Below are 24072 nucleotides of genomic sequence, written 5' to 3'. Positions count from 1 at the left end.
CGGTGGGATTGCACGGAGCTCTCGCCTGTGACAAGGAGGAGACTGCATAAGGCAGGCGTGTCAAACTCATTCTCACCGGGGGCCGCATCAGCCTCGGGGTTGCCTGCAAAGGGCCGAATATAGCGCTCCTTGCCCCTGGCTAAGGAGCAGTGACATTTATACAGCCTAAAATTACATTTGGCCCTTTGCCGGATGTAATTACAAACAAAACAATGTGATTTTTATTTCATATAAACAGCAGAGTTTTTCTCTTTTTTTCTGGCTGTTCTAGTGGTGACATCCATTTGGCTGAATTTTGGTTCATTTATGTTGATACCTGTTTTGGGAGATATTGCTACTCTTATGTCAAAAGTAAACTGAGTTTCAAAGTGATATTTGAATGTTAATTTTTTGATGTAGTAACGGGCCAAACTGATTAGGACAGTGAGTTTGGGGATCCACCAAGGTGCTATAGGTGCTGTGTTGAGGGAGAAAACCCACAGGCCCTAAATGGTGTCGCTTGTGCTAAAATCCCTAGATTTGGTACCTGATCTAATTGCAGTTTCAGTCCCTCCCAGAAACGATCATAATGGACAAATCTGGAATTTTCTGGTCAAGCCCCAGTAAGGTAACCCGTCCCCTGGGCCCTCTCCATCCCCCTGAGAGAGGTGAGGCAGTCTGTGCGATGAAGCCCTCCTGTTCGCTTTCACCAAAGAGAAACCCTTTCCGTTCTTTTGCTAATAGCTCGCCTGCCCCACCCTCGCCCCTATAAAAGCTCTCCCCTTTGTAAGGCCCCTCTGAGGCCCCTTCTAGTTGTGAGTGGGATACCGCCTGGTTCGTGAGCTGGATAAAAAGCCAGTTAGATCTTCAAGTTTCCTCAGCCGAATTTTGTTTATAACAACAGTAAATACCATCTCTTGTTTTGAACATTGTATTATATTCTAAGGCCATCATTTATATCTTAATGCTCTCATGTTTTATGTCGGCTCAACAAGTTTTCTAAAATAATGCAAATACAAAAAAGCAAAAAAAATAACGCAAACATCTACAAACGACTGCACTTGTGTCACTGTGGTTTGCATAAAGTTGCTTTCCCTAGCTTTAGAGTCCAGGACAGCGCTGCTGGAAGTGAATTTCCGGCACCCGGCCCAGGGGAGGATGAGCACCCCCCCCCCGCCCCCCGGCCCAGCCCTGGAGACGAACAGGGCCCCAGCCCCTGGCACTTTACATCCTTTTCCTCCGAAGTCCTTCCTTGTTTAAAGGGACGCGATCAATGTGCTCAGCTTACAGTGCACTGGACGCGCCAGTGTTGTCCTGGGAACATTTTCAAAACCTTCCAGGAGCTTTCGTCCTAAGTCGGGCGACAGCAACTTGCTGTGTAAGCCAGGCAGTTTGCTGACAGTAACACAATTATTAACGAGTATCGATCCTTTTTTAGGACGAAGGCCACTGAAACTCAGGCTAACAAACAGGCCCAATAACGGCTTGACGGCGGCCGCTCGGGGATTCCAAACCCAAAGCCAGGCTGGGTTGCTTGGCAACAAACTTCCCATTTCCTTTGTGTCTCGGGGTTTGGACTTGTTTCAGTGCCAGTGGGGAAATGATCCAAGAATAATACCCCTGGGATGGATAAATCCCGAAACACACACATAAACGAGGTGATTTCTTTTGTGTGCACGGTAGACACTCCTGTTTAGAATTTTATTTTTTAAACGCCAGAAATTCTCCCCTGCTCGGCGGGGGCGGGGCCAAGGGCGGTTTCCCGCCCTTTCCGGTCTGGTTCAAACCGGGCCCGCCCAGTTGTTACTTAAGAGGCTGCGGCGGCGCCTGTGGGGACAAACGTCTCAGCGTCTTCTCCTGCACCATGTCTGGCCGCGGCAAAGGCGGGAAGGGGCTCGGCAAAGGCGGCGCCAAGCGCCACCGCAAGGTGCTGCGCGACAACATCCAGGGCATCACCAAGCCCGCCATCCGGCGCCTGGCCCGCCGCGGCGGCGTCAAGCGCATCTCCGGCCTCATCTACGAGGAGACCCGCGGGGTGCTCAAGGTCTTCCTGGAGAACGTGATCCGGGACGCCGTCACCTACACGGAGCACGCCAAGCGCAAGACGGTCACGGCCATGGACGTGGTCTACGCGCTCAAGCGCCAGGGCCGCACCCTCTACGGCTTCGGCGGCTAAGTCACATTTTATCAGCATAATCTCGCTTCCTCCAAAGGCCCTTTTCAGGGCCGCCCACCCCCTCCTGGGAAGAGCTGTGCGTCCCCTTTCTTGCTCGGGTGACTCTGCAAACACGTTTCCTTGGGGTCGGTGTCAGCGCGGTCTCAGCGATGGCGGCTCCTCCGTAACAGGCCTCAGTCTGGGCAGGGGCCACGCGCGGGGGGCGCCCTCGGCTCCACGGGAGGGAGCGCAGCCGGGCTGGGGGTGGGGGTGGGGGTATGGCGGGAATAGGGAAGCAGGCCTGAAATGTGGCGGCCCCAGCTCGCCCCGGCCCCGTGCGGGTGGAGCGAGCTGCCGAATCCCAAGGTCTTTCTCTGGCAGTGGCCCCGCCCGCCCTTTGTCCCCTGTGAAGGGTCGCGTTCCGCCTGGCTCGCCAGGAGCGCCGGCAGGACCCGAGCCTCGTTTCAGCCGGGGGGTGGGGGCGGGGCGAGGTGGTTCCGTGACGGTGCAGTTCACGAGTCTGCGAGGGTGGTGCCGCCGCCCGCAGGAACCCAGAACCAGTGAAACAATTGCCGCAAGGAACGCTAGGTGCCAATTCCTAATTTGCCCGGGGAGAGAGAGGCCCGGTGTGGCTTCCCTGACACCCGCCCCTCAAGGAAAAGGTGGGCTGGGCTAGAGAATAACCAACTGAGGCTGCTGATTGCCAAGCTCAGGCCGGTGCCTCCCCACGCCCGAGGCCAAGGTGTTCTAGGCTTCGGTGGACTGACCCGGGGGTCGGAGATCTGACTCGGGCGTGTAACTTCCTCTGGGCGCCGAGCCCACACTTTGCATGTGGAGGGGGAGCTTGCAGCGGGGTCACAGGCTCTCTGCCTCCCCCATCCCCCCTAAGGACCGGCTCATCTTCATCTTACCTCTGCCTTCTGTACATCGTAAGGCTGTTTCCTCATTTTTGTTTTAGTTACGGACCATTCAAACACTAGAATGTTTATTAAAAGTTTCTTTTATATAAAGTATGTCCTCAAATTGATACATCAGCCAATCAGCAATTTCCATTTTTGATTTAATGCTTCAGAAAAGTATTTTTATTTAATTTTCTTGTTTGTTTTGAGAAAACTTTATAAGGAGACTGAAGTTTATCATTCTCAAGCCATGTCTAACATCTGAGAAAATGCTATTTATATAAAATAATATAGATTAAAAATGCATAGTGTTTGAGCCCTGGCTGGTGTTGCTCAGTGGATTGAGCACAGGCTGTGAACCAAAGTGTAGCAGGTTCGATTCCCAGTCAGAGCACATGCCTGGGTTGCAGGCCACAGCCCCCAGCAACTGCACATGGATGTTTCTGTCTCTCTCTTTCTCCCTCCCTTCCCTCTCTAAAAATAATAAATAAAGAAAATCTTTAAAAATATGCATAGTGTTTTTTTAATCGAACAAGAGCCCCAGGTTTCAGACAAGTAAGTTTGGCATCGAGTTTGCATGGCACAGTGTTTGCTCTTCCCCAGAGAGCCAGCTCAGAGGCCAACACGGCACTGTCCTCCCTGAGACAAGGGTCGCTGGCTTCTCAGGGAGATGCCTCCGCTGCCAGTTGCTCTGCTGAGGTCCCTTGGTGGCACCGGAGGAGTCCGAACCTGCAGCTGGGTCGCCGGTGGACCTCGGACGGCTGCAGCGCTGCGTGGGGACAGATGTCCAGGAGTCTCGCTTCTCATCACGTCTACTGTATGGCAAGGGGGGGAGGCGCTCTCGACACGGCAACATCTCTCTTATGTTTGGAAGGCTAGAAACAGGTAACACGGATCACTCGGCCCTTAGATAGTCTGATGTGTAGGTTTTCTGTGCAACTTTAATAAAAGAGAATAAGAGAGTAAGCCGTTCTAAGGTACAATTCTGCACATATTAAACTCATTTGACACTCCAAGCCACCCTAGGAGACAGACATCAGTGTTGTTACCTGAAGTCTCAGGGACTTGGGCCCCTGAGTGCACGGTGCTTCTTTTTTGCCCAGCGCCCAGGTAAAAACAAACAAGTCTTTCCACGCTACATTCTTGGAGTTGGGGGGGGGGGCGGTTAATGTTCCCTAGCCTTTGTAGAGCAGTCAGATGCTACCTCTACCCTCCCAGCGTTCTTCGCTGGGCCTGAGAGTTAAACTGTCACAGGACTGAAGGGGACCAGAGGAGGTCATGCCCAGATGGGCCACGTTGGCCTGTGAATTATTTTGATTTCAAGGCAATGACGACCCAGCAGACTCAGAAAAAAAAAACTTTCGTGCCTGAAAGAATGTAGATAGCGGGCTGCCCCAGAGAGAGAGAGCCATGAACAGAGTCAACTGGGATCTGAATGACCTCAGGGCAACCTCCTGATCCCCAGCCCCGGGCTGTCCTCCTCCTGTGAACTGCCCTCCTCCCCGTTGGCGCCCAGGCCCCCTCTGGTTCCTTAGCTCAGGACAGCAGACCAGTCTCAATTGCCCGACGCCTTTGGGTCTTATTTTTTTTGGTGCTTTTGTATGTACAAAACTAAAGTTGTTGTTCTCCTGTTAATCTGTCTGATGTGAACTTGACAGTTAGACCAGCCAAAGAACCCAGAAGGCAAGACAGGGAAATTTTCCCCCCATAAAAAGACACATGAACGGGAGAAAAGCACGCAAGAGTGCCTCATATAGAGGTTGCCTGAGCCGGGCACCCTCAGAAGGAAAGGACGACATTGACAAGTCGTGTGACCTGACTGCGGTGGGCTGGAGTGACCTGGGGAGGGGGGCAGGGAGCATGCAGGCAGAGCCCTGGCAGGAATGTGGGGCCCGCGCGGGACCCTGACGATGGCGCGGGGAGGCAGAGCTTTTCTGCACTCTCTAAGGATGTGCAGCTGGGCCTGAGAATTCAATGGACATGCGATGGATTAACAGGACAAGAGCATAGAAATGTTGTTTAATATTTCTCTCATGTATAGGGGAGTCTTCACAGGAAAGTAAAGAGCCCAAAGGGGATTAGGCCTTTTTTCCTAGGCTAACCAGAGTAGCATTGTCAAACAGTGACTGAAACATATGGGCAGACTGCAGGAAGGTAAGGCCTGTTTAACAAGGTCTGTGGGAGCAGCTTCCACTTGGCCTCAACTCTCCCTTTCAGGATGCCCTTTGCTTTCTGGTTCGGAGAAGGCACGTTCTGCAGGGGCCCATTACCCACCCTGAGGAAGGAAAGGTGGGCTCAGAGCCCTACTGTTGCACCTTCTTCATTTCCGCTGTCTGTAACTCAAAATAATCCTTGTGCCCAAGTGGCATGTTTTAAAGTGGCATATTCCGCCACCTCGCAGGATGCTCGGTTCTTCTCTGGGCGCCTGGATGGCATCTCACCATGCACAGCACACTGGGACAGAGCCGGCTCGGGGGGACCTACGGAGTGACGGGAGCAGCCCTCAGGAGCCAGCTCACTGGGGAGAACCGGAAACAGAGGCACGGGGCCCACAAAAGCTACCGGAGAGGAACCTCCCTGGGAGGATCCAGGGAGGAACCAGGAGGGCAGAGGATCTGGTCGGGGGAAAGGTGCCGTGCCACTTTGCGAGGAGACCGTGAAGGCAGGAGCAATACACGGGGCCAGAGGCAGCATAGATTACATCCTTAGTATAATTTGACATTTGGAAATTAATAAGCCACTGTTCACCTTGGCAAGTATATTTGTTAGTGAGTGATTGGGACAGAAATCATATAGTCATAATGCCCGAAGTATTCAAGCTTTGAAAATTTGACAACATAAGAAGGATCTAACTAGTCACTGACAGGGTTGTAGGCCAAGTTGAGAGACACTGAAATATATTTATATACGGGGTGGGGTAAAAGTAGGGTTACTTGTTTGTATGGAAAATAAAACAGTAGTTAACAAATAATACAAGAATGAAGTTTCACATGCTCACAACTGTAAACCTACTTTTGTCCCACACTGCATGGAAGGAAAGGAGCCAGGAGAATATTAACAATTTAAGTTGGGATGTCGTTATGGCTGCAGTTGGATGACGAACGACTTTATTGTCCAACCAAGTAAGTTACTGTTAGTGGACGGCACCCCCATAAATAACTATCCTAAGACGCTGAGCAGGTGGACTGGGCGAGCTTTCACTGGGGGCTTAAATGGCACAGGTAAAGGAAGGGTCTAGAACACAGGTGCAGGGTGAGCAGGACTCGGCCTAAACACCGCCTCTTCTGCCTGGGGGGACACGGAGAGCAAGGAGGCAGGCCCGGTCACCGAGCGAAGGCCGTCGGTGGACAGAACACACGGAAGGAGGGCTTAAGTGAACCACCAGTTTTGGAAATACAGCAGTAAGGTGAGCGATGGCCTAAGTCAGGCTAGAGTTGCGCGTCCTGGGGAATGCTCTGAGTGAGACAAAAATAAAGACTCTTCCAGGCGTGACTTTTGCTCTCAGCCCAACCTCTGCCCGCGGCTCCCGCAGGGTGCCCCCCCGGCAGGGAGGCTCGCGTGAAGCGCGCGCGCCCCCTACAGGACACCGAGTGGCGGGTCGGCGCAGCCTCCGGGGAAAGTGAATTTCAGTGCCCCCGGGCATACAAGGAGACCAATTAGGAACATTCAAGTTGTGTAATCGCTGCCATTCCAAAGGCTGCTTGCGCCGGGGGGAAACACACCCGGGCGTTCCCCAACGCCTGGGGACACGCCGCCTTCCCCGCCCCCGCAAGTTGCTTTGTCCTTTGGGCTCGGCTGAGAGCCGCCATCTTAGCCACGGCCGCGACTGGAAAATGGCCGCAGGCGCAAGCCCGCCGGACTTTGCAAAGAGCCACTTTCTGGCTTAAAAGTTACAATCGCAACAGCACCCCGACACAAAGCAACAAGCACTACCTTCAGGTCTGGTTGTCACTAACAGCCCTTCGTGTGCCCAAGTGGGTGGCCCTGAGAAGGGCCTTTGGTGGACGAGCCGGGGCCGCAGGGCGAGGGGCGAGGGCGGCGGGGACGCTCAGCCGCCGAAGCCGTAGAGCGTGCGGCCCTGGCGCTTGAGCGCGTAGACCACGTCCATGGCCGTGACCGTCTTGCGCTTGGCGTGCTCCGTGTAGGTGACGGCGTCCCGGATCACGTTCTCCAGGAAGACCTTGAGCACCCCGCGGGTCTCCTCGTAGATGAGGCCGGAGATGCGCTTGACGCCGCCGCGGCGGGCCAGGCGCCGGATGGCGGGCTTGGTGATGCCCTGGATGTTGTCGCGCAGCACCTTGCGGTGGCGCTTGGCGCCGCCTTTGCCGAGCCCCTTCCCGCCTTTGCCGCGACCAGACATGATGAGCAGTAGCCGATGATCACCGTCCGCTACCGCAGCGCCGGCTGCAGCCGCTTATATAGGACCCCAGCGTGCGATTCCGGAAGCGGGGCGCGCGGGGGGCGGGACTCGCGCTCGCGTCCGGCTCCTTCCTGTTTCCTCGCTGCAGCCCGGAGCGGCTGCTGTCTGCAGCCTCCGGTCCCGGGCCTGTGCGTGGTGGCGATCATTGGTACCGCACAAGGGTCCCGATCACTAGAACCAATTTATAAAAAGGGGGGAGTAACGCAACGCTTATCTACGAAAGGGAGGGATACCAGAATAAAATTAAGTTTAAATGCAAAGACCCTTTCAAATATATATGAAGTATTGATATTTACAGCTCTAGCAATACAGAATTTGGCGGGTCGTGGGAGCGTCTCATTTGCAGAGCATAATGATGCGCGTCGTCTGCAGCATTCCTTAGAAGGAGCTCTAGAAGGGGAAGTAATGTTAGTTGAATTTTCACTTTTCGCTCCCAGATTCGGAAAGCATTATTTGCGTTGTAAAAACGAGGAATCCCAGGCTTGGAGAACTAACCTGTCCTAGTCTGGGGTGCTGCTGGGGAGAACTGAGGCCCATGATTCTGGATTTCCGTGACCTTGCCACTTGCAACTGATCTATGCGTATACAGAACTGAAGGTATATCATTGTGAATAAAAGTTTGCAAAGTAACAGCATTAAAAATGACACGAATAAGCGCTGTGACATACTGTCCAAGAAAAAACCCACCAAAGTGATGTTCTGTACACAGACGATGGGGTGCCTTGTTTAGCGGACAAATGCGGCCCCTCGCCGCACACCCACACGGGTCCCCTTCTGTCTACTGCACAGGTGACTCCTTAAAACCCCACTCTAGGGTGCTCGCCATGGGCGCGGGCAGCAGAGGAACCATTTCCTCCCCACAGAGACCGAAACACAGACTCAAGCAGAGTTAGATACTGGGATTGCCCAGGTTCACCTTTCTGAAAAAGCACAAACAAGAATCATTTGTTGATTGACTGATGGATCAACTCAATGATTCAGGGTCAACTCTATGCCTAGAATAGTGCACAAACACCAGATTTACAATGACAAACACTTTTTGGTTTGCGTTGCTTTTTCTTTCTTTTTAATTTTGAGGTATGTTGAATAAAGCTGGGGACAGCGAGACAAGGGAGGGTTTAGAATAGAAGAGGCAGCAGGAGAGAGTGTAGGTGGGGCCACAGTTGGCTCTGATGGTCGCAGAAAAGGGGGCCTTGGGGACGAGTTCAGGGGGTTGGGCTGGGTGGAGCTGCGGCTGCCCGTTGCTCCCCTGCTTGAAGTCTCATGGGAACCCTCAGTTTAGGAGATGCACACCTGACAGGTAAGAAAGGCGTGGGTGTGCTCCTGGGAGGGAGAGTACGCCAACGAACACGTTCTTTTAAAGAAACGGTCAGGTCGGGGGGAGAGAAAAGTCAAACCCGGGTGAGAGGTGAGCTGGAGTCAGCTCCCCAGGCTCCTGGTTCTGCCTGGAAGTGAAGGGAGGGGCAGCTGCGTGACGGCATCACCGGGCAGCTTGTCCGGCTCAGTTCCGAGGACAACCCCACATCCACTGAAGTGGCATTTTTAACGAGGTCTCCCAGGGGGAGGCTGGTGCATGCAAGCGTGGGGGGGGGAGCTGTTGCAAAGCGGTGCTGTCCTGCATTAGCCACGAGCCACGCATGATCCTTTCAATTTAAACCAATTAAACTTAAATAACATTGGATATTAGTGTCTTCAGTTAGCCACAGGGAGGCCCTCTGACAGCACAGCCCCAAACTGTTTCGATCACACTGAGCTCCGCTGGGCTGGGCTGGGCTGAGACAGAGCATCCCTTCCAAAGAGCTGCTAATGCAGACTGCGGACAGCAGGGCGGGGGAACCTGAGATGAAGTGAAGACTGAGCTTTTTTTTTTTTTTTGAGGTGCACTAGAAATTAGCCAACTTCTAGGTGCTCCAGGTGTTACACATAGTGAGACAGTGAGAGATGTGTGAGGAGAAGACTGCAAGTTTGAGCGCAGTGGCCTTTTTAGGAAATAAAATTAATAAGGTGTAGCAGTGCTTGGAGGGAAGTTTCCAGTGGGAGAGCGTCCTCCAGTGAGACCGTCCGAAAGGAAATGACAGCAGATGTGGTTCCTCACGGCCCTTTTGGACACGGTTCATTTGAACACAGGCCTTGTCTGCTACACAGCCCTCAGGTCTTCGTCTCCCCTTTCCTTCTTTATTCAGTGCAGTGCCCACCCCCCCTGCCCCCAACAAAAAAACTTTGCCGCTCACTTCAGCACAGCCCCGGTGACAGACCCAGTGACACTGGCTGCGTCTCTCACCGCCACGCACCCTGGCAGAGGAGGTGGCCACCACCACCGAGAGAGCGTGAAGGCAAAAGCGAGCTCTCTGTCACGTGTCTGTCGTTTGTCTCTGCTACTTTGCACATCCTAGCACTGTGGGAAACCCAGTGTCCTGAGACATACACAGGTTGAGGATTCAAAAGGAAAAGCACAACTTTCTTGGTGGCTACCAAAATACAAGGGGTAAGTTCTCAAGTTCACAGCCGCCTGCGGCATAGTCCAGCTTTCAGGAACTTCGTCTGTGCTACACACAGGCTGAGCCAGGGTCTCGGCAGCTGCAGGAACTGCCTGCGGCACGGCCCCTCCGCTCCTAAGCATCTGGAAGAACCCTTCCAGTGAAAGCGTTTATCTCGATTACTTCCCTCCAGGTAGGACGGTGATTAACTACAAACAGTTAAGGAACTAGCCCGTAGTTCCAACGTCTTCTCCCTGCTTGCGGCCTACATAACCAGAGGAAGCAGTGACTTGCACAGGAATGAAATGGGGTGTCTGCCGTGGAGGGCACTCTTCACCCATGGTATATCAAGTACGTGCAGCGTACGGAACACTTCCAGCACTTACCAACATCTGATAGCAGGGCTCCAGGGATAACCCAAATAGTGGACTTTAAAAAAAATTGATTTTTCATTTTATCTTTAGGGCTGGGTCATAGTAGGCTGTCCGCTGGAAAGGAAAGGGGCCTATAACATGTTTGTGGTCACTGCTGCTGACAATGATGCTGCTGAGGACGACAGCTCCTTCCTCTAGACACCCACGGACCCCTGCCTGGGGAGAACAGAGCCCACGACCCAACCCTGCGAGCGCACCCTGTACACACAGTGTTTGTGTGGGGTACGCCACGGGGCCTCCAGTCCCAGAGACGCAGTTTCCGTCAGTGCCTGCCGGCAAAGGACTATTTAAAAACAAGCCAAGAGATTTTTATGAAGTTAGTTAACTGTGACACCTTTAAAGTTGATTCTTTGATCGTGGTTTTATAGGAGAAAGTTCTCAAATTGCAATGAATGCAAGTTAGGATAACTAGATTTTTGGAAATAGGGGTATTTATCAGAAGAAACATGAGACTCCAAATACTTTTCTTGTCTATTGAACAAACATGAGGCTTAACTTCAGTGTCCGGTGATTTGGTGGATGACGTTAGTTTGTGGTTACTGATCAATATTTACTGAATTCTGTTCGCTCTGCCGTGCTGTGAAGATGGGCTGGGAAAGTCAGCACGCTCGTGATGACGTGTCGGTTCAGCCTCTTCCGAGGACACTTTCGGCAAACAGGTTCAGGCTGTGACCCTCCGGTTCACGTTTTGTTACTAAAAAGCCCAGGGAGAACTGTGAACATTCAGACTGTGACTTCAATGAGCATTTTTTCTTTCTACTTCCCTGTGTCCCTGCTTGCAATGTCAAAAAGGTCAAATCACGTATATCTTTAAAACAACATCTCGAAATATAGGAAATAATGCACGACACTCTGTGCTAAATTAGAGGAAAACCCTGATGGCTAGGGTGTCTGTCATTAACTCATTTGCAGTTCTAAGGCGATGGGATAGAAAACACGTGATCTCCCGGGCTGCTTGGGCTCGCAGCCGGTAACCTCACCGTTACTCTGGTGCTTTGTGGCCCTTCTTGGCGGAAAGGGTGGTCGTGCTGTAGTGCCCGCTGTAGGTCTGTAACACGGGCGAGACTCCTTTTTCAGAGAAGGCTGGTGACCAGTTCCAGGCTGGATATTCAAAAAAACGCGGGGAGCAGCCTTATCCCCATCCTTTCTACAATGTTCAGATCACCAAGAGCACTGGGATCAAGCCCGTTTACGCACTGGTCGCTCCAACACTTGAAGATAAAACATCTTCTCTGAAACAGCTGTCCATCGCCCCTGCGGGGTTTACTCCCGCGCCGCCAGTTCCCAGCGCTCGGGGCCACTCGCTCGGGCTGTGCTACTGCTCGCACGGAAAACCCGGTTTTTCTTTTATATTTGAGTAGACACGAGTTCATTTACATAAAGTTGCGAAGAAAAGAATGTGTAGAACTATGTCCTGGAAAAAATATTTGCAAAGAAATCAGAGAGAAATAGTATTTTTAAGGAAAATCTGCAAGTTGCCCCCGTTTGACGCAAGTTTCAGAGAGAGTTGGGGGAGTCGGGACACTTTCTGGGCGCCGGCTGAGGCAGGAGGCGAGGCAAAGGGGGCAGGGAGGAAGCCTGGAGGCTCTCGGGTCCGTTTCCCCCAAATTCCCAATTATTTCGTGCACAGATTTCTTCCATTTTCCTTCTTTTTTAAGGTGCAGAAAACACAGCTACCCGGCAGAGCGCAGGAGCGCGTCTGGGCAGCGCGGCGCGCGGAGCCGGCAGCCAATCACCTCCCAGCGACTCGCTATATAAACCCCCGCCGCCCGCGCCCGGGCACGCCGCTCTGACAGTTTAAGTCTTTTTTTGTCTTTCCAGGCAAAACAGGGGAAAATGTCGGAGACTGCTCCAGTTGCTCCTGCCGCTCCCGCCCCTGCGGAGAAAACACCTGTTAAGAAGAAGGCGAAGAAAGCCGGCGCCGCCAAGCGCCAGGCGTCCGGGCCGCCGGTGTCCGAGCTCATCACCAAGGCCGTGGCCGCCTCCAAGGAGCGCAGCGGCGTGTCGCTGGCCGCGCTCAAGAAGGCGCTGGCGGCCGCGGGCTACGACGTGGAGAAGAACAACAGCCGCATCAAGCTGGGCCTCAAGAGCCTGGTGAGCAAGGGCACCCTGGTGCAGACCAAGGGCACCGGCGCCTCCGGCTCCTTCAAGCTCAACAAGAAGGCGGCCTCTGGGGAGGCTAAGCCCAAGGCCAAGAAGGCGGGCGCGGCCAAGCCCAAGAAGGCTGCTGGGGCGGCCAAGAAACCCAAGAAGGCCGCGGGGTCAGCCACCCCCAAGAAGAGCGCCAAGAAGACCCCGAAGAAGGCGAAGAAGCCGGCGGCGGCGGCTGCAGGGGCCAAGAAAGTGACCAAGAGCCCGAAAAAGGTGAAAGCGGCGAAACCCAAGAAGGCGCCCAAAAGTCCAGCCAAGGCCAAGACGCCTAAGCCCAAGGCGGGGAAGCCTAAAGCCGCGAAACCCAAGGCTACAAAGGCGAAGAAGTCGACGCCTAAGAAAAAGTAAACTTCCAGAGGCAGGTCCTGCTTTGAAAATCTCAAAGGCTCTTTTCAGAGCCACCCACCAATTTCAGGAAAAGAGCTTAACCGGATACATATTGTGTGTGTGTGTTTTCTTAAAGGTTGCCGGTTCACTTCATGGTGGGGGATGGGGAGGGGCGTGCGCGCGGTTGAAAGGCCCTGCGAGATTGCGGGCACCGTCCTCGTAGGGAGTTGCGCATTTGCCTTCTGGCTCAGGGACAGTGGTCCAACCTCCCCACTTCCCCTCGGCCTTGAGGCACGCGGGACTGGGCGGCAGTGCGGCCGAACCCCGCCTGCCTGCGAGGGTCGCTCCGGCCGGGAGCACGCGGAGCTCCTGGTCGTTGCGGAGGCCCAGCTGCAGGGGGCGCGTCCCCGCCCGGCTTCCCGCGCGCGGACGTGTTAGGGGAGAAAAAGTGCAATTATCCCACATAAGCCAATCTGAGCCGAGGGCTCTTCAAGTCTCCGGGCGCTCCTAAACTGTCCCGCCCCATTGGTTTGCAGAGGTCACGCAGAGCTGGCTAATCAGAACGCAGTCCTGACGCACGTGCATGGGCCCCGGGGCGAGTACCCATTAGAGGCTGAGAGCAAGTCTAGGTCCTGTGAAGCCTGTGAAAAACTTGGATTTTTGTTTCCTTGAGGCCACTGGAGCTCTCTTTGGGGCGAGTATGCACGCTAGTGTTATTCGGCCGACAACTGGGCTGCCACCCCAAGGGCGAGGGTGGCAGGCACAGGGTCACCTCCCTCCTCCGAGGGTTTGTCACTGGCCCTCTCGGCCAGATTTCCTCCCCAGACTGTTGGGAGGACCTAGGGCGCCATGCAGGATCGGCTCTGGGAAGAGGGGTTCGCTTGCCTGTCCCACTGTTTCCACTTCCTCTCTGGGACTGAGGTGTTTTTACTTTTTATTTTAATCTCAGGGAAGCCCACTTAATTTTACTGGTGAATCTTGACAAAACTCTCTGAGTTCTACAGGCCACTTGGGGCTATCTGCTTGGATGGCGGGTTAGCCTTGCTGTCACTTTTGTGGGCAGGCGGCCAGTGCCGGAGGACTCCGCAGTCCCGCCACCTCTCCCGCAAGGCAGGCCCACCGCACACGTGTTTGTATCGCTTTGCGGTCACCGCGAATATCCTGAGACGAAGTTTAGGGTCCTTCTGAGTCCTTGACCGCGATCCGCGTCATTCCTCGCCACTGCTCCTTGTTGTGTGATGTTGTTAGTGAGACACACTATTTTGCGAACTCCAATACACCCATATGTTTTAGCCTTCTACCGTTCCTGTCCTTATGCATTAAGTCTTTAAACACATCCCTTCGAAAAGGTAGCTGCAGGCCTCCGGCTACGCAGGAGCCCCTGGCTGAGTACATCCCCAGGGGACACCAAGGACCTTGTGGCTGGAATGTCCCTTCACTCTATTCTGTGTACAGCACCCACTATTGGACGATAATTGCTTAAATTCCACTACTTAAACTTAGTTTTTAAAAATGAATGTAACCTGTAACCTGGTGAGAAAGTAACCTGTAACCCGGTTACTTTCTAACCGGGAGTTTAATTTTTCCCAGTCTCAGCTGCATCCCATAATTTCTTCCTCCTTTTGTGGGAGTGGCTGGGTTGAGAAAGAAGACCTGGGTAAATGGGGGAATGTGGAAAGAATCCTTTGGGAAAAAAGGGATTGCCCCGAGTAGGAAAAGTGGGCAGACAGCCACAAGCAAGGCCTTTAACACCCAGAATGAGGGAGTGAGGGTTCTGATAAGAGTGATGAGGAGTAAGAGAACTCCGGGGAATCAGACACTCAAACGCGAGATCAGGACGACTCCACGACTTGTTGCCCCTCGCAGTCTACCGGGCACGTTTACGATGGCTTCACTTGAGCGTTGCACTAGGAACGGTTAGTTGAAAGGCTCGTTTTACAACTCAGGGAGCTGTGGTGCACAAAGACGAACTGAACAGAATCACTTCACTAGTGCTTGGCCCGAAAAATTCCAGACCGGCTGATCAAGTTTCTGGTTCTGGGAGGGGTTGAAACGGCTACGGGACCAGGTACTAAACGCGGGTTCAGTGTCTGGGACTCGCCCCCCCCCCAGCTGCCTTCTTCGGTGGCAGCCTCTGCCCCTCGGCGCTGTCCACTTAGCCCAGAGCACAAGCACACCGCCCAAACGCCATGGGCCAGCGCCGCCAAGAGCCCGCCAGAAAAGGAGATCACAAACATCAGACTTCTAGGCCGAGGCAGCGGCCTGCGCAAAACCCTGCATCGACGTAAATGAAGCAGACCTCAGCCAAAGGCCTATGTCCCCACTGCGAAAGCCAGAAGAAAGCGAAAAATTCCCTGCTGTTTATAATAACAACGAACACAAAAACTTTGATTTGTTAAGCAAGTCAGAGAATTCTAAGCAATACAAAGTAGGAATGGCTAAACAATTGACAAAGCTTTTTTTTCCTCCTTTATTAGTTTCCAACAGAGCCCACTGAGCCCAGTTTTCCTTCATGGTGATGTCCTATACAATTACACTATGATATAAAACCCAGACATTTTCATTGCTTTCTCAATGGTTGAGGGTTCCAGGAAATAGGGGGTTATTCAGCTTTATTTGTGCAAAATACCGTCAACTAGACTCCAGGCCTTACGTAGCATCACCAGTTTTACGTACAGGCTCTCCTCTGGGCCTGTGAGCAGACAGCTGTAAGCAACCCCACCCCATGGAGTCTGGTAACTACCAGTGTGATGCAGATACAACACCCACCCCCCCTTTACGGTCACACCCACCCACTTTCCCCTGTCCTGGGGCAGTCACTCAAATGGTACCCACGTCTGGTTTTGTTACTTTGAGGATATTCCCTAAATGAAATCATACAATATGTAACCTTTGAGATTGGCTTTGACTAAGCGTTTTACCCTTGAGATTCAGCCAGGTTGTTACATGTATCAAAATTGCTGAATAGGATTCAGTGGTGTAGATGTAGTAGGATTTGGGTAAGCAATCAATAGAAAGATACAAAATTGTTATGTTGTTTCCGCTTTAAGGCTATTACAAATAAAGGTGTTAATAACTTTTAAGCAGTTATGTTGTTGCTTCTTTCCTCATCCCACTTCCATTTTTGGCTTGCTTCATTTTGTCTTCCTCAATTCCACCTTAAAATGATCTCTTAATGAAGGTAAATTCGTGCTGATATGGCGACTGGGAGCCTGTTCACCTTTTCCATACTCAGGCAGAATTCATTGTGTTGCTATGTCACTTAGCTGTTCTGGGTGTTTCCGAACCTGAACTCTGGCTTCTGCAGCTTCAGACTCGTTTCAGCAAGTCTGCAATTTTGTTGAATAAACGGCTGGGAAGAGCAAGTTCCCTGGTTCCTGCCAGGGGACTTGATTTTACCTCGTGCAGGAGCTATTAGCGCAAGAGCCTCCATTGTTTTCCAATCGCCCCAGGGTAGCGCCTCCCATTTGAGTAAGAACCTCACTAAATCCAAAATTCCTGCACTGCCTGAGGGTCTCACGAAGTTTGCATCTGGAGGAAAGTGGGAAGCTACCTACTCAATGGCTGAGGATTGCAGCAAACAGGGAATAATTCCGCTTTATCTATGCAAGACTTGGGGTCTGGCTTAGTGACAATACCCCGTTTCTCAAGAGGGGCGGGGCCTGGTGCTCGAGGAGCTTACGGTCTTTTGCTGCGGTTGTGAGTTCCTGGCTAGAACTTTGCCTACCCCCCACACCCCAGCCCCCGCGTCATTTCGTGCAGCAATGCTGGCCCAGCTGCACCGTGCAGGTCGCGGCGCGCGCCTCAGGGACAACCAGGTGCACTCGGGAGGACTGGGGGGTGGGGCGGCCGCAGCGCCATCTCCCTGCAGCTGCCGCAGCTACCACCCGCCCTCCCCCACTCTTGGTTTTTGGAGCAGATCCCACTTGCTCACAGCTCCTCAACCTGAGGTGTGGGTGGCTCTGAAAAGAGCCTTTGGGTTCAAGGTCACCACCAGTCGACGGGGACCGCCTACGCCCGCTCCCCGCGGATGCGGCGCGCGAGCTGGATGTCCTTGGGCATGATGGTGACGCGCTTGGCGTGGATGGCGCACAGGTTGGTGTCCTCGAACAGGCCCACCAGGTAGGCCTCGCACGCCTCCTGCAGCGCCATGACGGCCGAGCTCTGGAAGCGCAGGTCGGTCTTGAAGTCCTGCGCGATCTCGCGCACCAGGCGCTGGAAGGGCAGCTTGCGGATCAGCAGCTCGGTGGACTTCTGGTAGCGGCGGATCTCGCGCAGGGCCACGGTGCCGGGCCGGTAGCGGTGCGGCTTCTTGACGCCGCCGGTGGCCGGTGCGCTCTTGCGGGCGGCCTTGGTGGCCAGCTGCTTGCGCGGGGCCTTCCCGCCCGTGGACTTGCGCGCCGTCTGCTTGGTCCGGGCCATGACTCGCCTGTAACGTGCGTGGACTGGAGCGCAGCGCTCGGCCCTGTATTTATGCAGCAGTGGAGTCGCTCTGATTGGATTGTGCGCGATTCCTCTGCGGCGCTGGGCTCCGGAAGTGCGCCGGCCGTTTGGGGACGGCGGGATCCGTTCCGCGAGTCCCTGATTGGTTCGTTTGAATTAGCAGACATCTTCCAAGTACCTTAAATAAAATCATTTTCTTAGTCATTTGTTTCATCAGTGATGCCTCCGTCCCTCCCACACACACGTATGGCTCACAGAAGCATTTAACATTCTTGAGCTTTTCTCCTGTTTGGAGGAAAAATGTGTTCGAAAGAGAAAGTGATAAAAAAAATTTTTTTTAAATCTCCCGCCGTTTTGTGCACAGTTAACCCGTTTTCATCCAGGTCCTACTGCCGCCCTTTCCCCCTATTTAAAACCCCACTGTCTGAGCTTCTCACGAGTGCTGTTTCACTGTGTTTTAAGTAAGCTCGTAGTTCATTGTAGCATCAGGGCATACGCGGATTTCCGATTTCCTGAAATCCCTGGAGCTTTACTTTCGGGTTTGACTCGGCGGTAATTTGACTCTGCCCTTTGGTTTTGATGCATTTAAAATGTCAGCTCGGCCGGCCTGGAGGGAACGGATAAGAAAGCGTTTGCACTAAGGAACCGTGAAAAGATGGCAGCGACCCAGAGTCTTCGGCGAACGTTTATTTAAAATGCTGCGATGGCCCAGTGCCGGGCTTCTGGCCGGAGAGACCCAGGGTGTCCCGGACAATTTGTGAGAAAGCCCGCGGAGGTGGGCTCAGGCCGGCGGTCTGCCAGGGGACAGGATCTTCTTCCTGGGTTTTCGCGTCCAGGGGGAAGGTTTCCACTTCTTTTCTTTTTAAAAAAAATTTTTTTTAAGATTTTTATTAATTTATTTTTAGAGAGGGAAGGGAAACAGGTAGAGAGAGAGAGAGAAACATCAATGTGCGGCTGCTGGGGGCCGTGGCCTGCAACCCAGGCACGTGCCCTGACTGGGAATCGAACCTGCGACACTTTGGTTTGCAGCCCGCGCTCAATCCACTGAGCTACGCCAGCCAGGGGGTTTCCACTTATTTTCAAAATTTAAAAAATCATATCAAGATATTTTTTAAAATTTAAAAATAGAACTCTAACAGCGTAATCAATAAAATAGAAATATTTCTTATATTTATTTTCATTTACAGGATTCCTTGAAAGTGTTTGTTTTCACCCAATAGAAAAGGAGTTTAGGAACACCTACTATATATTCTCTTAATATATTGGCCAGTTTTAATCCAATCAGAGTTTAGATATGGAAGACCCTGCATACTCAGGATTTTTCTTTGTGCTGTTTCTGTCAGTCTCCCAAAGTTTCTGCCCTTTTAATTCCATACCATGCCCGAGCCGGCCAAGTCCGCGCCCGCCTGGAAGAAGGGCTCCAAGAAGGCCGTGACCAAGGCGCAGAAGAAGGACGGCAAGAAGCGCAAGCGCAGCTGCAAGGAGAGCTACTCGGTGTACGTGTACAAGGTGCTCAAGCAGGTGCACCCGGACACGGGCATCTCGTCCCAAGGCCATGGGCATCATGAACTCCTTCGTGAACGACATCTTCGAGCGCATCGCGGGCGAGGCGTCGCGCCTGGCGCACTACAACAAGCGCTCGACCATCACGTCGCGGGAGATCCAGACGGCCGTGCGCCTGCTGCTGCCCGGGGAGCTGGCCAAGCACGCCGTGTCCGAGGGCACCAAGGCCGTCACCAAGTACACCAGCTCCAAGTAGACGCGGGGAAGCCGCTTGCCTCCCAACCCCAAAGGCTCTTTTCAGAGCCACTCATGTTGGCATCCTGAGAGCTGTAATACGGAGAGTTTTAAAAACATGTCTGTCGATAGACAACTCTCTTTAAAATGTATGTATAGTGCAATAGCTTCATTGTGAACTGTTATTAGTGCAGCAAAGAATTTGAAATAACTGCAGTGGGAGCTATTGTGCTGTAGCCCTAAAAAGACTAATATCCTGACTTTTGTGTTTTAATCAATATCTATTTACTCTTAAAGTTGTTGAATTGGTTAAAATGATTTTGTTCTTGACTTCTTTTACATGCATTACCTACACTATAGAACATACGTGTGATTATGCCACATGTGTCTTCTGTTCTCCTCACGTGGGTCAGTCCTGGTCTGCGGGTGACCAGTGACTGCAGTTGAATTGGCGGGACTGTAAGTGCAAACGTCCCAAGAAGCCGAAGTGCTAGGACCTCAGCACCTTGGGGGAAATGATTGGAACTTCTTTTTTTAAAAAATATTTTATTTATTTATTTTTTAGAGAGGGAAGGGAGGGAGAGAGAGAGAGAGAGAGAGAGAGAGAGAGAGAGAGAGAGAGAGAGACATCAATGTGCTGTTGCTGGGGGCTGTGGCCTGCAACCCAGGAATGTGCCCTGGCTGGGAATCGAATCTGCGACACTTTGGTTCCCAGCCCGCGCTCAATCCACTGAGCTACGCCGGCCAGGGCTTGGAACTTCTTTAGAAAGTCACTGCAGGGACTTTGACGTGCTAAAGGTCAAAAATGCCTTTAATTGTAAGTTTTCAATGCTGCTAATTTATTTGCTTTAAACGCATAATCCTCACAGTTCAAGATCAGCATTTTTTTAAATCTTGATGAATGCAGATAGGCATTTCGTATTTTAAAGCTGTGGATTATTTTGGTAATTACTCCAATTGTGGCCCCCAATACCAGAGTGAAGCAGGTCGTGCACATACCCCTTCACACAGAGAGACCTCCAGGCGGGTGGCAGCAGGTGGCAGCAGGTGGCACAGGTAGGTTAGGCCTCTCCTGCTAGACTTGGACATGCGCGTTTGGCTTAGCCAGTCGTTGTAGACACAGAAGGTTTTCAAGCAAGGATGTCCCTGGCCCGCCTGTGTGTCTCCCAGGCACATCAGAGGGCAGAGCGCACCCGGAGAGGGGGCGTGTTCCCTGGAAGCTGGCCTATCAAGAAACAGCTTATTCTCATCTGCGGAGATATTGACAGATGCCTCCGCCACTGGGTTCTTTTTCATAGTCTTTCGGTAAAGGGCTGATTTTAGCCCCAGTATGGTTGGTGGCTTCGCCTGGTGTCTCTCCTAGTTTTTGATTCCTACTTCTCACCTCGTAACTGTCCTCCAAGATGCACTGGGGAATGGTAACAGTGCCTCACCTGGCGTAGTGTAACCGACCATGAGCATTCACAGCTGCATCCTGGATGGTCAGAGGGGCAAACATGGGCCTGGTTGGGACAAGGGTCATTTTATGTCATCCTCAGCTCCTGTGGTTTGAGGAGACAGTCACTGAGCTCATGCAATGTGCCCAGCCCGGCTGTTGGCACTGGGTGGGTGCACTGGTGGGCAAGAGAGGCAGAGTGATGGTACACAGGTGCAGGTGTAGACAGGGGTGTGGACTCGGGCTCCTGGGTGGAGGGGAGGTGTGTTGGCTGGGACAGCAGGGAGACTAGCTTCTGTTGTGGCCATCGTGGCTCCGTCAGTTGGTGGCCTTGCTGACAGCAGCAGCTCCTCGTAGTCACAGCTGGCGCCCCCTTGGGTAAACCAAACCCTCTGGGCCTCCCTGGTCCCAACCCTCGTGCAGTCCTGGTTTAGGACAAACATCCCGCCGGCTGGTGTGTCTCGGCGGCATCATCCCAGGTCTTCTGGAGAACCACTGCCACGCGGGCCGATTCGGGCTGCGGAGCCGGAGGGAATTCTGGGAGGAGAACCGATCACAGCAGCACTCCGGTGGGCATGGGGGCGGGGAGGGCCTGCGGGTCCGGGCGGAAAGGTCACATAGGTCTCTGCACAGCAGCTTTCCGGGAACTGCACGCTGGCCTGACGCTGACAGCTGGGCCCAGGCGCTCTCCCGAGAAACACAAGCCATCTCACAGAACACAGAGCGCAAAGCCGGCGAGAGCGGATGAGGCCGCCTGGGACAGGAGAAGGACCGCAGAGCGGAGCCCAGGCAGTCGGAGCACAGACCAGCACCATGCCCTCTCCTCCCGTGGGGCTCTGTGGAATCTATCCCCTTTGACACGGAGTGTTTGTACCCCCCCCACCCCCGATTTCTGGTTTCAAATCCCAACCCCTCGTGTGTGAGGACGGGGGCCCTCGGGAGCTGATTAGCCCACGAGGACACAGCCCTTTATAAAAGATTAGTGAGATTCAGTGCCGTTAGTGCCGCGTATAAAAGAGACCGCGGAAAGCGCTCTGTCCCTTCCCTTTGCCTGAAGGGGGCACAGCGAGAGGACCGCGGTCTCCGAGCCAGGAGCTGGGCCCTCAGCAGACACTGAATCCGTGTGACTGTGTCTCAGCTGGAGGCTGGGCGTCCCGGGCTCCAGGGCTGCAGAAAATAACGTTTGTTGTGTTAGGCCAGCCAGTCTGTGGTGTTTTTGTTACAGCACCTAGAGGCCAGACAGGACTTCAGGGACGCAGACGATAGGAATCCAGCCCCTTTTAGTGACAGTTTGCATCTTTTCCACTCCTGCGACACGACAGTGCACAGTGTGTTGTGTTTGCGTCCTTGGTGAGGGTCCCATCAGTTTCATCACCTACCTATGCCGACAAACCCCAGGTTTGTATTGCTAGTCCGGGACCCGCACCTGGACTCAGGAGTCTCACCTCCCCAGCTGCTGATGCAGTATTTCCTCCGGGGCCAGGGAGAGACCCAACAGCGGGCTGACCAGGCAACAGGACTTGTGTCTTAAGCAGCCAGGGACACTTTTCTCAAAGAGGCAGTTCATCAAATTGCCTGGTTTATCCATCTGAGCAGACACTTTGAAAAACCTTTGAGGTGTTTCGTGTTGAAACGTGTTTGCTGGTCTCCGCTCTGAGAGAGCAGCCTTTGTGGGTCAGCCTTCCGCGGGTCTCACAGCAACAGACAGGGCCCTGGCTTCCAGGAGCAACGAAAGGATCTCCGTGCAGAAACCGCAGACCTTTCGTGACTATTTCTGGCATCACATTTTTCATCATTTGTGAACTGATGGCCACTGACGAACGGCACCCGGAGTCTGGGGAACCCACCTCGGCCCAAGCAGAAGAATTTTCTGAGTGTTTCTCTAACAAGGATCGGACTGACGCCCGAGTTACGGAGAAGCCCGCAGCACCGACTCGGTAGGGTCTTCATCAAACCCGGGCATCTCTGGGCCTTCTTCAAGTCCTTGAGCTTTTATAAATAGAAATAAATGCTTAAAAATAAAACAACTGTTAATACCCAAACTGTAGCGTTTGACTTATCCTTAATAAAAAACGCGAGAAAAAAACCCAAACAAAACATTTCCCGCAGGACGACTAGGTGCTGACGGGCGGAGGGAGGCGAGAGGAGGAGGGGAGCAAGCTCCCCCTTCACAAATGCAAAGTGTGGCCTCGGGCCGGAGGGGGTTAGACACCCGAGTTAGAACCCGGACCCTTTGTCTAGTCAGTGGTACCTTACAAGCTGCTTGGCCTCAGGCTCAGGGAGGGGCCGCGCCCGAGAAAGAGAAGGAACAGGGCCCAGTTTCACTGAAAGCCAGCGCGACCGGGTTCGAGGAGGCAGGCCACAGCCCGAAGCCCGGGAGGTGGGGGTGGTGTTGGGGGCAGGGGGTCAAAGCTAGTGGATATTTTCTGACGTTGCCCGGGGCAAATACATTAGGAATTTATACCCAGCCTTCTGCTGGCAATTCATACTTTAATCAACGTGGCTTCCTGTGGGTGGCGGCACCCTCGCAGGCTCATAACTTGTTAAAAAAACATTTATTGAACACCCAGAATTAGGAACGAGCTAGGCGGCGCTGGAAACTGCTCCTCGCCAACCAGGGACCCTGCCGCTGATACTCGTGCAGGCGAAAAGGGGGGGTGGGCGGGTCTCTCTTAGAGGCAGCGCTGCGGACTCTGGAGCTTCCTGTGCTGCACTGGGGTGAGGGGGGCGAAATTGGAGGACCCCTCCGGTTTGCTTCCTGCCGGCCCACCTCCGTTTGCTTTTAATTCCAGTTTGTCCCCCAGAAGCGCCGCCTCCCTCCCCACAGGCCCAGGTGCCCATGCTGGTGGGCCCCTGTGCGCAGACTGGCCGAGGCCTGTCCTGCAGGAGCCACCATCGGCCTGCACTTACCGCCAAAGGTTAAGACCCCGCTGACACCGACCCCAAGGAAACGTGTTTGCAGAGTCACCCGAGCAAGAAAGGCGCGCACAGGTCTTCCCAGGAGGGGGTGGGCGGCCCTGAAAAGGGCCTTTGGTGGAGACGAGCTTACGGTGGTGACAACAGTGACTCAGCCGCCGAAGCCGTAGAGGGTGCGGCCCTGGCGCTTGAGCGCGTAGACCACGTCCATGGCCGTGACCGTCTTGCGCTTGGCGTGCTCCGTGTAGGTGACGGCGTCCCGGATCACGTTCTCCAGGAAGACCTTGAGCACCCCGCGGGTCTCCTCGTAGATGAGGCCGGAGATGCGCTTGACGCCGCCGCGGCGGGCCAGGCGCCGGATGGCGGGCTTGGTGATGCCCTGGATGTTGTCGCGCAGCACCTTGCGGTGGCGCTTGGCGCCGCCTTTGCCGAGCCCCTTCCCGCCTTTGCCGCGGCCAGACATGGTTACCGCCGAGACACGACAAACTTCCAGCACACCTCCTTCGAAATAAAGCCGAAATTCCCGTGTGCAGCACTGCACGCACCCCTTGTACACCACGAAGTGAGCGCGGGTTGGGTCGGCGGGAGGGGCTCGTGGGGCGCGATCGGCGGCCGCCCGCGCAGGCCCGCGAGCTGTGGGCGGGGCCGAGGAGACAAAGGGCTTTGTGCGCCCCGGCTCCGTCCCCGGATCCACGTCAA

General features: G+C 53.7%; 3 protein-coding genes and 1 pseudogene across 4 annotated transcripts; 3 read left to right on the top strand and 1 right to left on the bottom strand.

Annotated features, from left to right (window-relative positions):
- Positions 1 to 1830: 1830 nt before the first annotated feature.
- LOC123804809 (histone H4) lies at positions 1831 to 2179 on the top strand. Its single transcript, XM_045817288.1, has one exon. The coding sequence runs from the start codon at positions 1844 to 1846 to the stop codon at positions 2153 to 2155; it is 312 nt and encodes a 103-aa protein (XP_045673244.1). The 5' UTR covers positions 1831 to 1843; the 3' UTR covers positions 2156 to 2179.
- A 1353-nt stretch (positions 2180 to 3532) lies between these two features.
- LOC123804811 (histone H4) lies at positions 3533 to 23931 on the bottom strand. Of its 2 annotated transcripts, XM_045817292.1 has the most exons (4): positions 23533 to 23931; positions 16931 to 17287; positions 6967 to 7404; positions 3533 to 3972 (listed from the first exon to the last, which is right to left on the bottom strand). In XM_045817292.1, the coding sequence occupies exons 1-3, from the start codon at positions 23834 to 23836 to the stop codon at positions 7082 to 7084; spliced, it is 984 nt and encodes a 327-aa protein (XP_045673248.1). In that variant the 5' UTR covers positions 23837 to 23931; the 3' UTR covers positions 3533 to 3972; positions 6967 to 7081. The 2 variants fall into 2 exon arrangements, with proteins under 2 accessions (XP_045673248.1, XP_045673247.1); XM_045817291.1 differs by lacking the exons at positions 3533 to 3972; positions 6967 to 7404; positions 16931 to 17287 and adding an exon at positions 23074 to 23170 and having other exon boundaries at positions 23507 to 23930.
- Positions 12132 to 12948, top strand: LOC123804789 (histone H1.3). The gene has a single exon (XM_045817267.1). It carries the CDS (start codon positions 12201 to 12203, stop codon positions 12861 to 12863), a length of 663 nt encoding a protein of 220 aa, XP_045673223.1. The 5' UTR covers positions 12132 to 12200; the 3' UTR covers positions 12864 to 12948.
- LOC123804807 lies at positions 18663 to 19078 on the top strand (annotated as a pseudogene).
- Positions 23932 to 24072: the final 141 nt, after the last annotated feature.

Source organism: Phyllostomus hastatus, unplaced genomic scaffold (assembly GCF_019186645.2).
Source record: "Phyllostomus hastatus isolate PE091 unplaced genomic scaffold, TTU_PhHast_1.1 phas_scaffold_216, whole genome shotgun sequence".
NCBI lineage: Eukaryota > Metazoa > Chordata > Mammalia > Chiroptera > Phyllostomidae > Phyllostomus > Phyllostomus hastatus.
This window is presented reverse-complemented; position numbering and strand designations above follow the sequence as displayed.

What these genes read in the sequence shown, in the direction of transcription:
- LOC123804809 (XM_045817288.1), top strand. Translation starts at nt 1,844, where the DNA reads ATGTCTGGCCGCGGCAAAGGCGGGAAGGGGCTCGGCAAAGGCGGCGCC.
- LOC123804789 (XM_045817267.1), top strand. Translation starts at nt 12,201, where the DNA reads ATGTCGGAGACTGCTCCAGTTGCTCCTGCCGCTCCCGCCCCTGCGGAG.
- LOC123804811 (XM_045817292.1), bottom strand. Translation starts at nt 23,836, where the DNA reads ATGTCTGGCCGCGGCAAAGGCGGGAAGGGGCTCGGCAAAGGCGGCGCC. An exon ending in CCGCACCCTCTACGGCTTCG is followed by an intron (nt 17,288 to 23,532) that starts GCGGCTGAGTCA and finishes GCTGCGCTCCAG; the next exon opens with TCCACGCACGTTACAGGCGA. An exon ending in CGAGGACACCAACCTGTGCG is followed by an intron (nt 7,405 to 16,930) that starts CCATCCACGCCA and finishes GTGATCATCGGC; the next exon opens with TACTGCTCATCATGTCTGGT.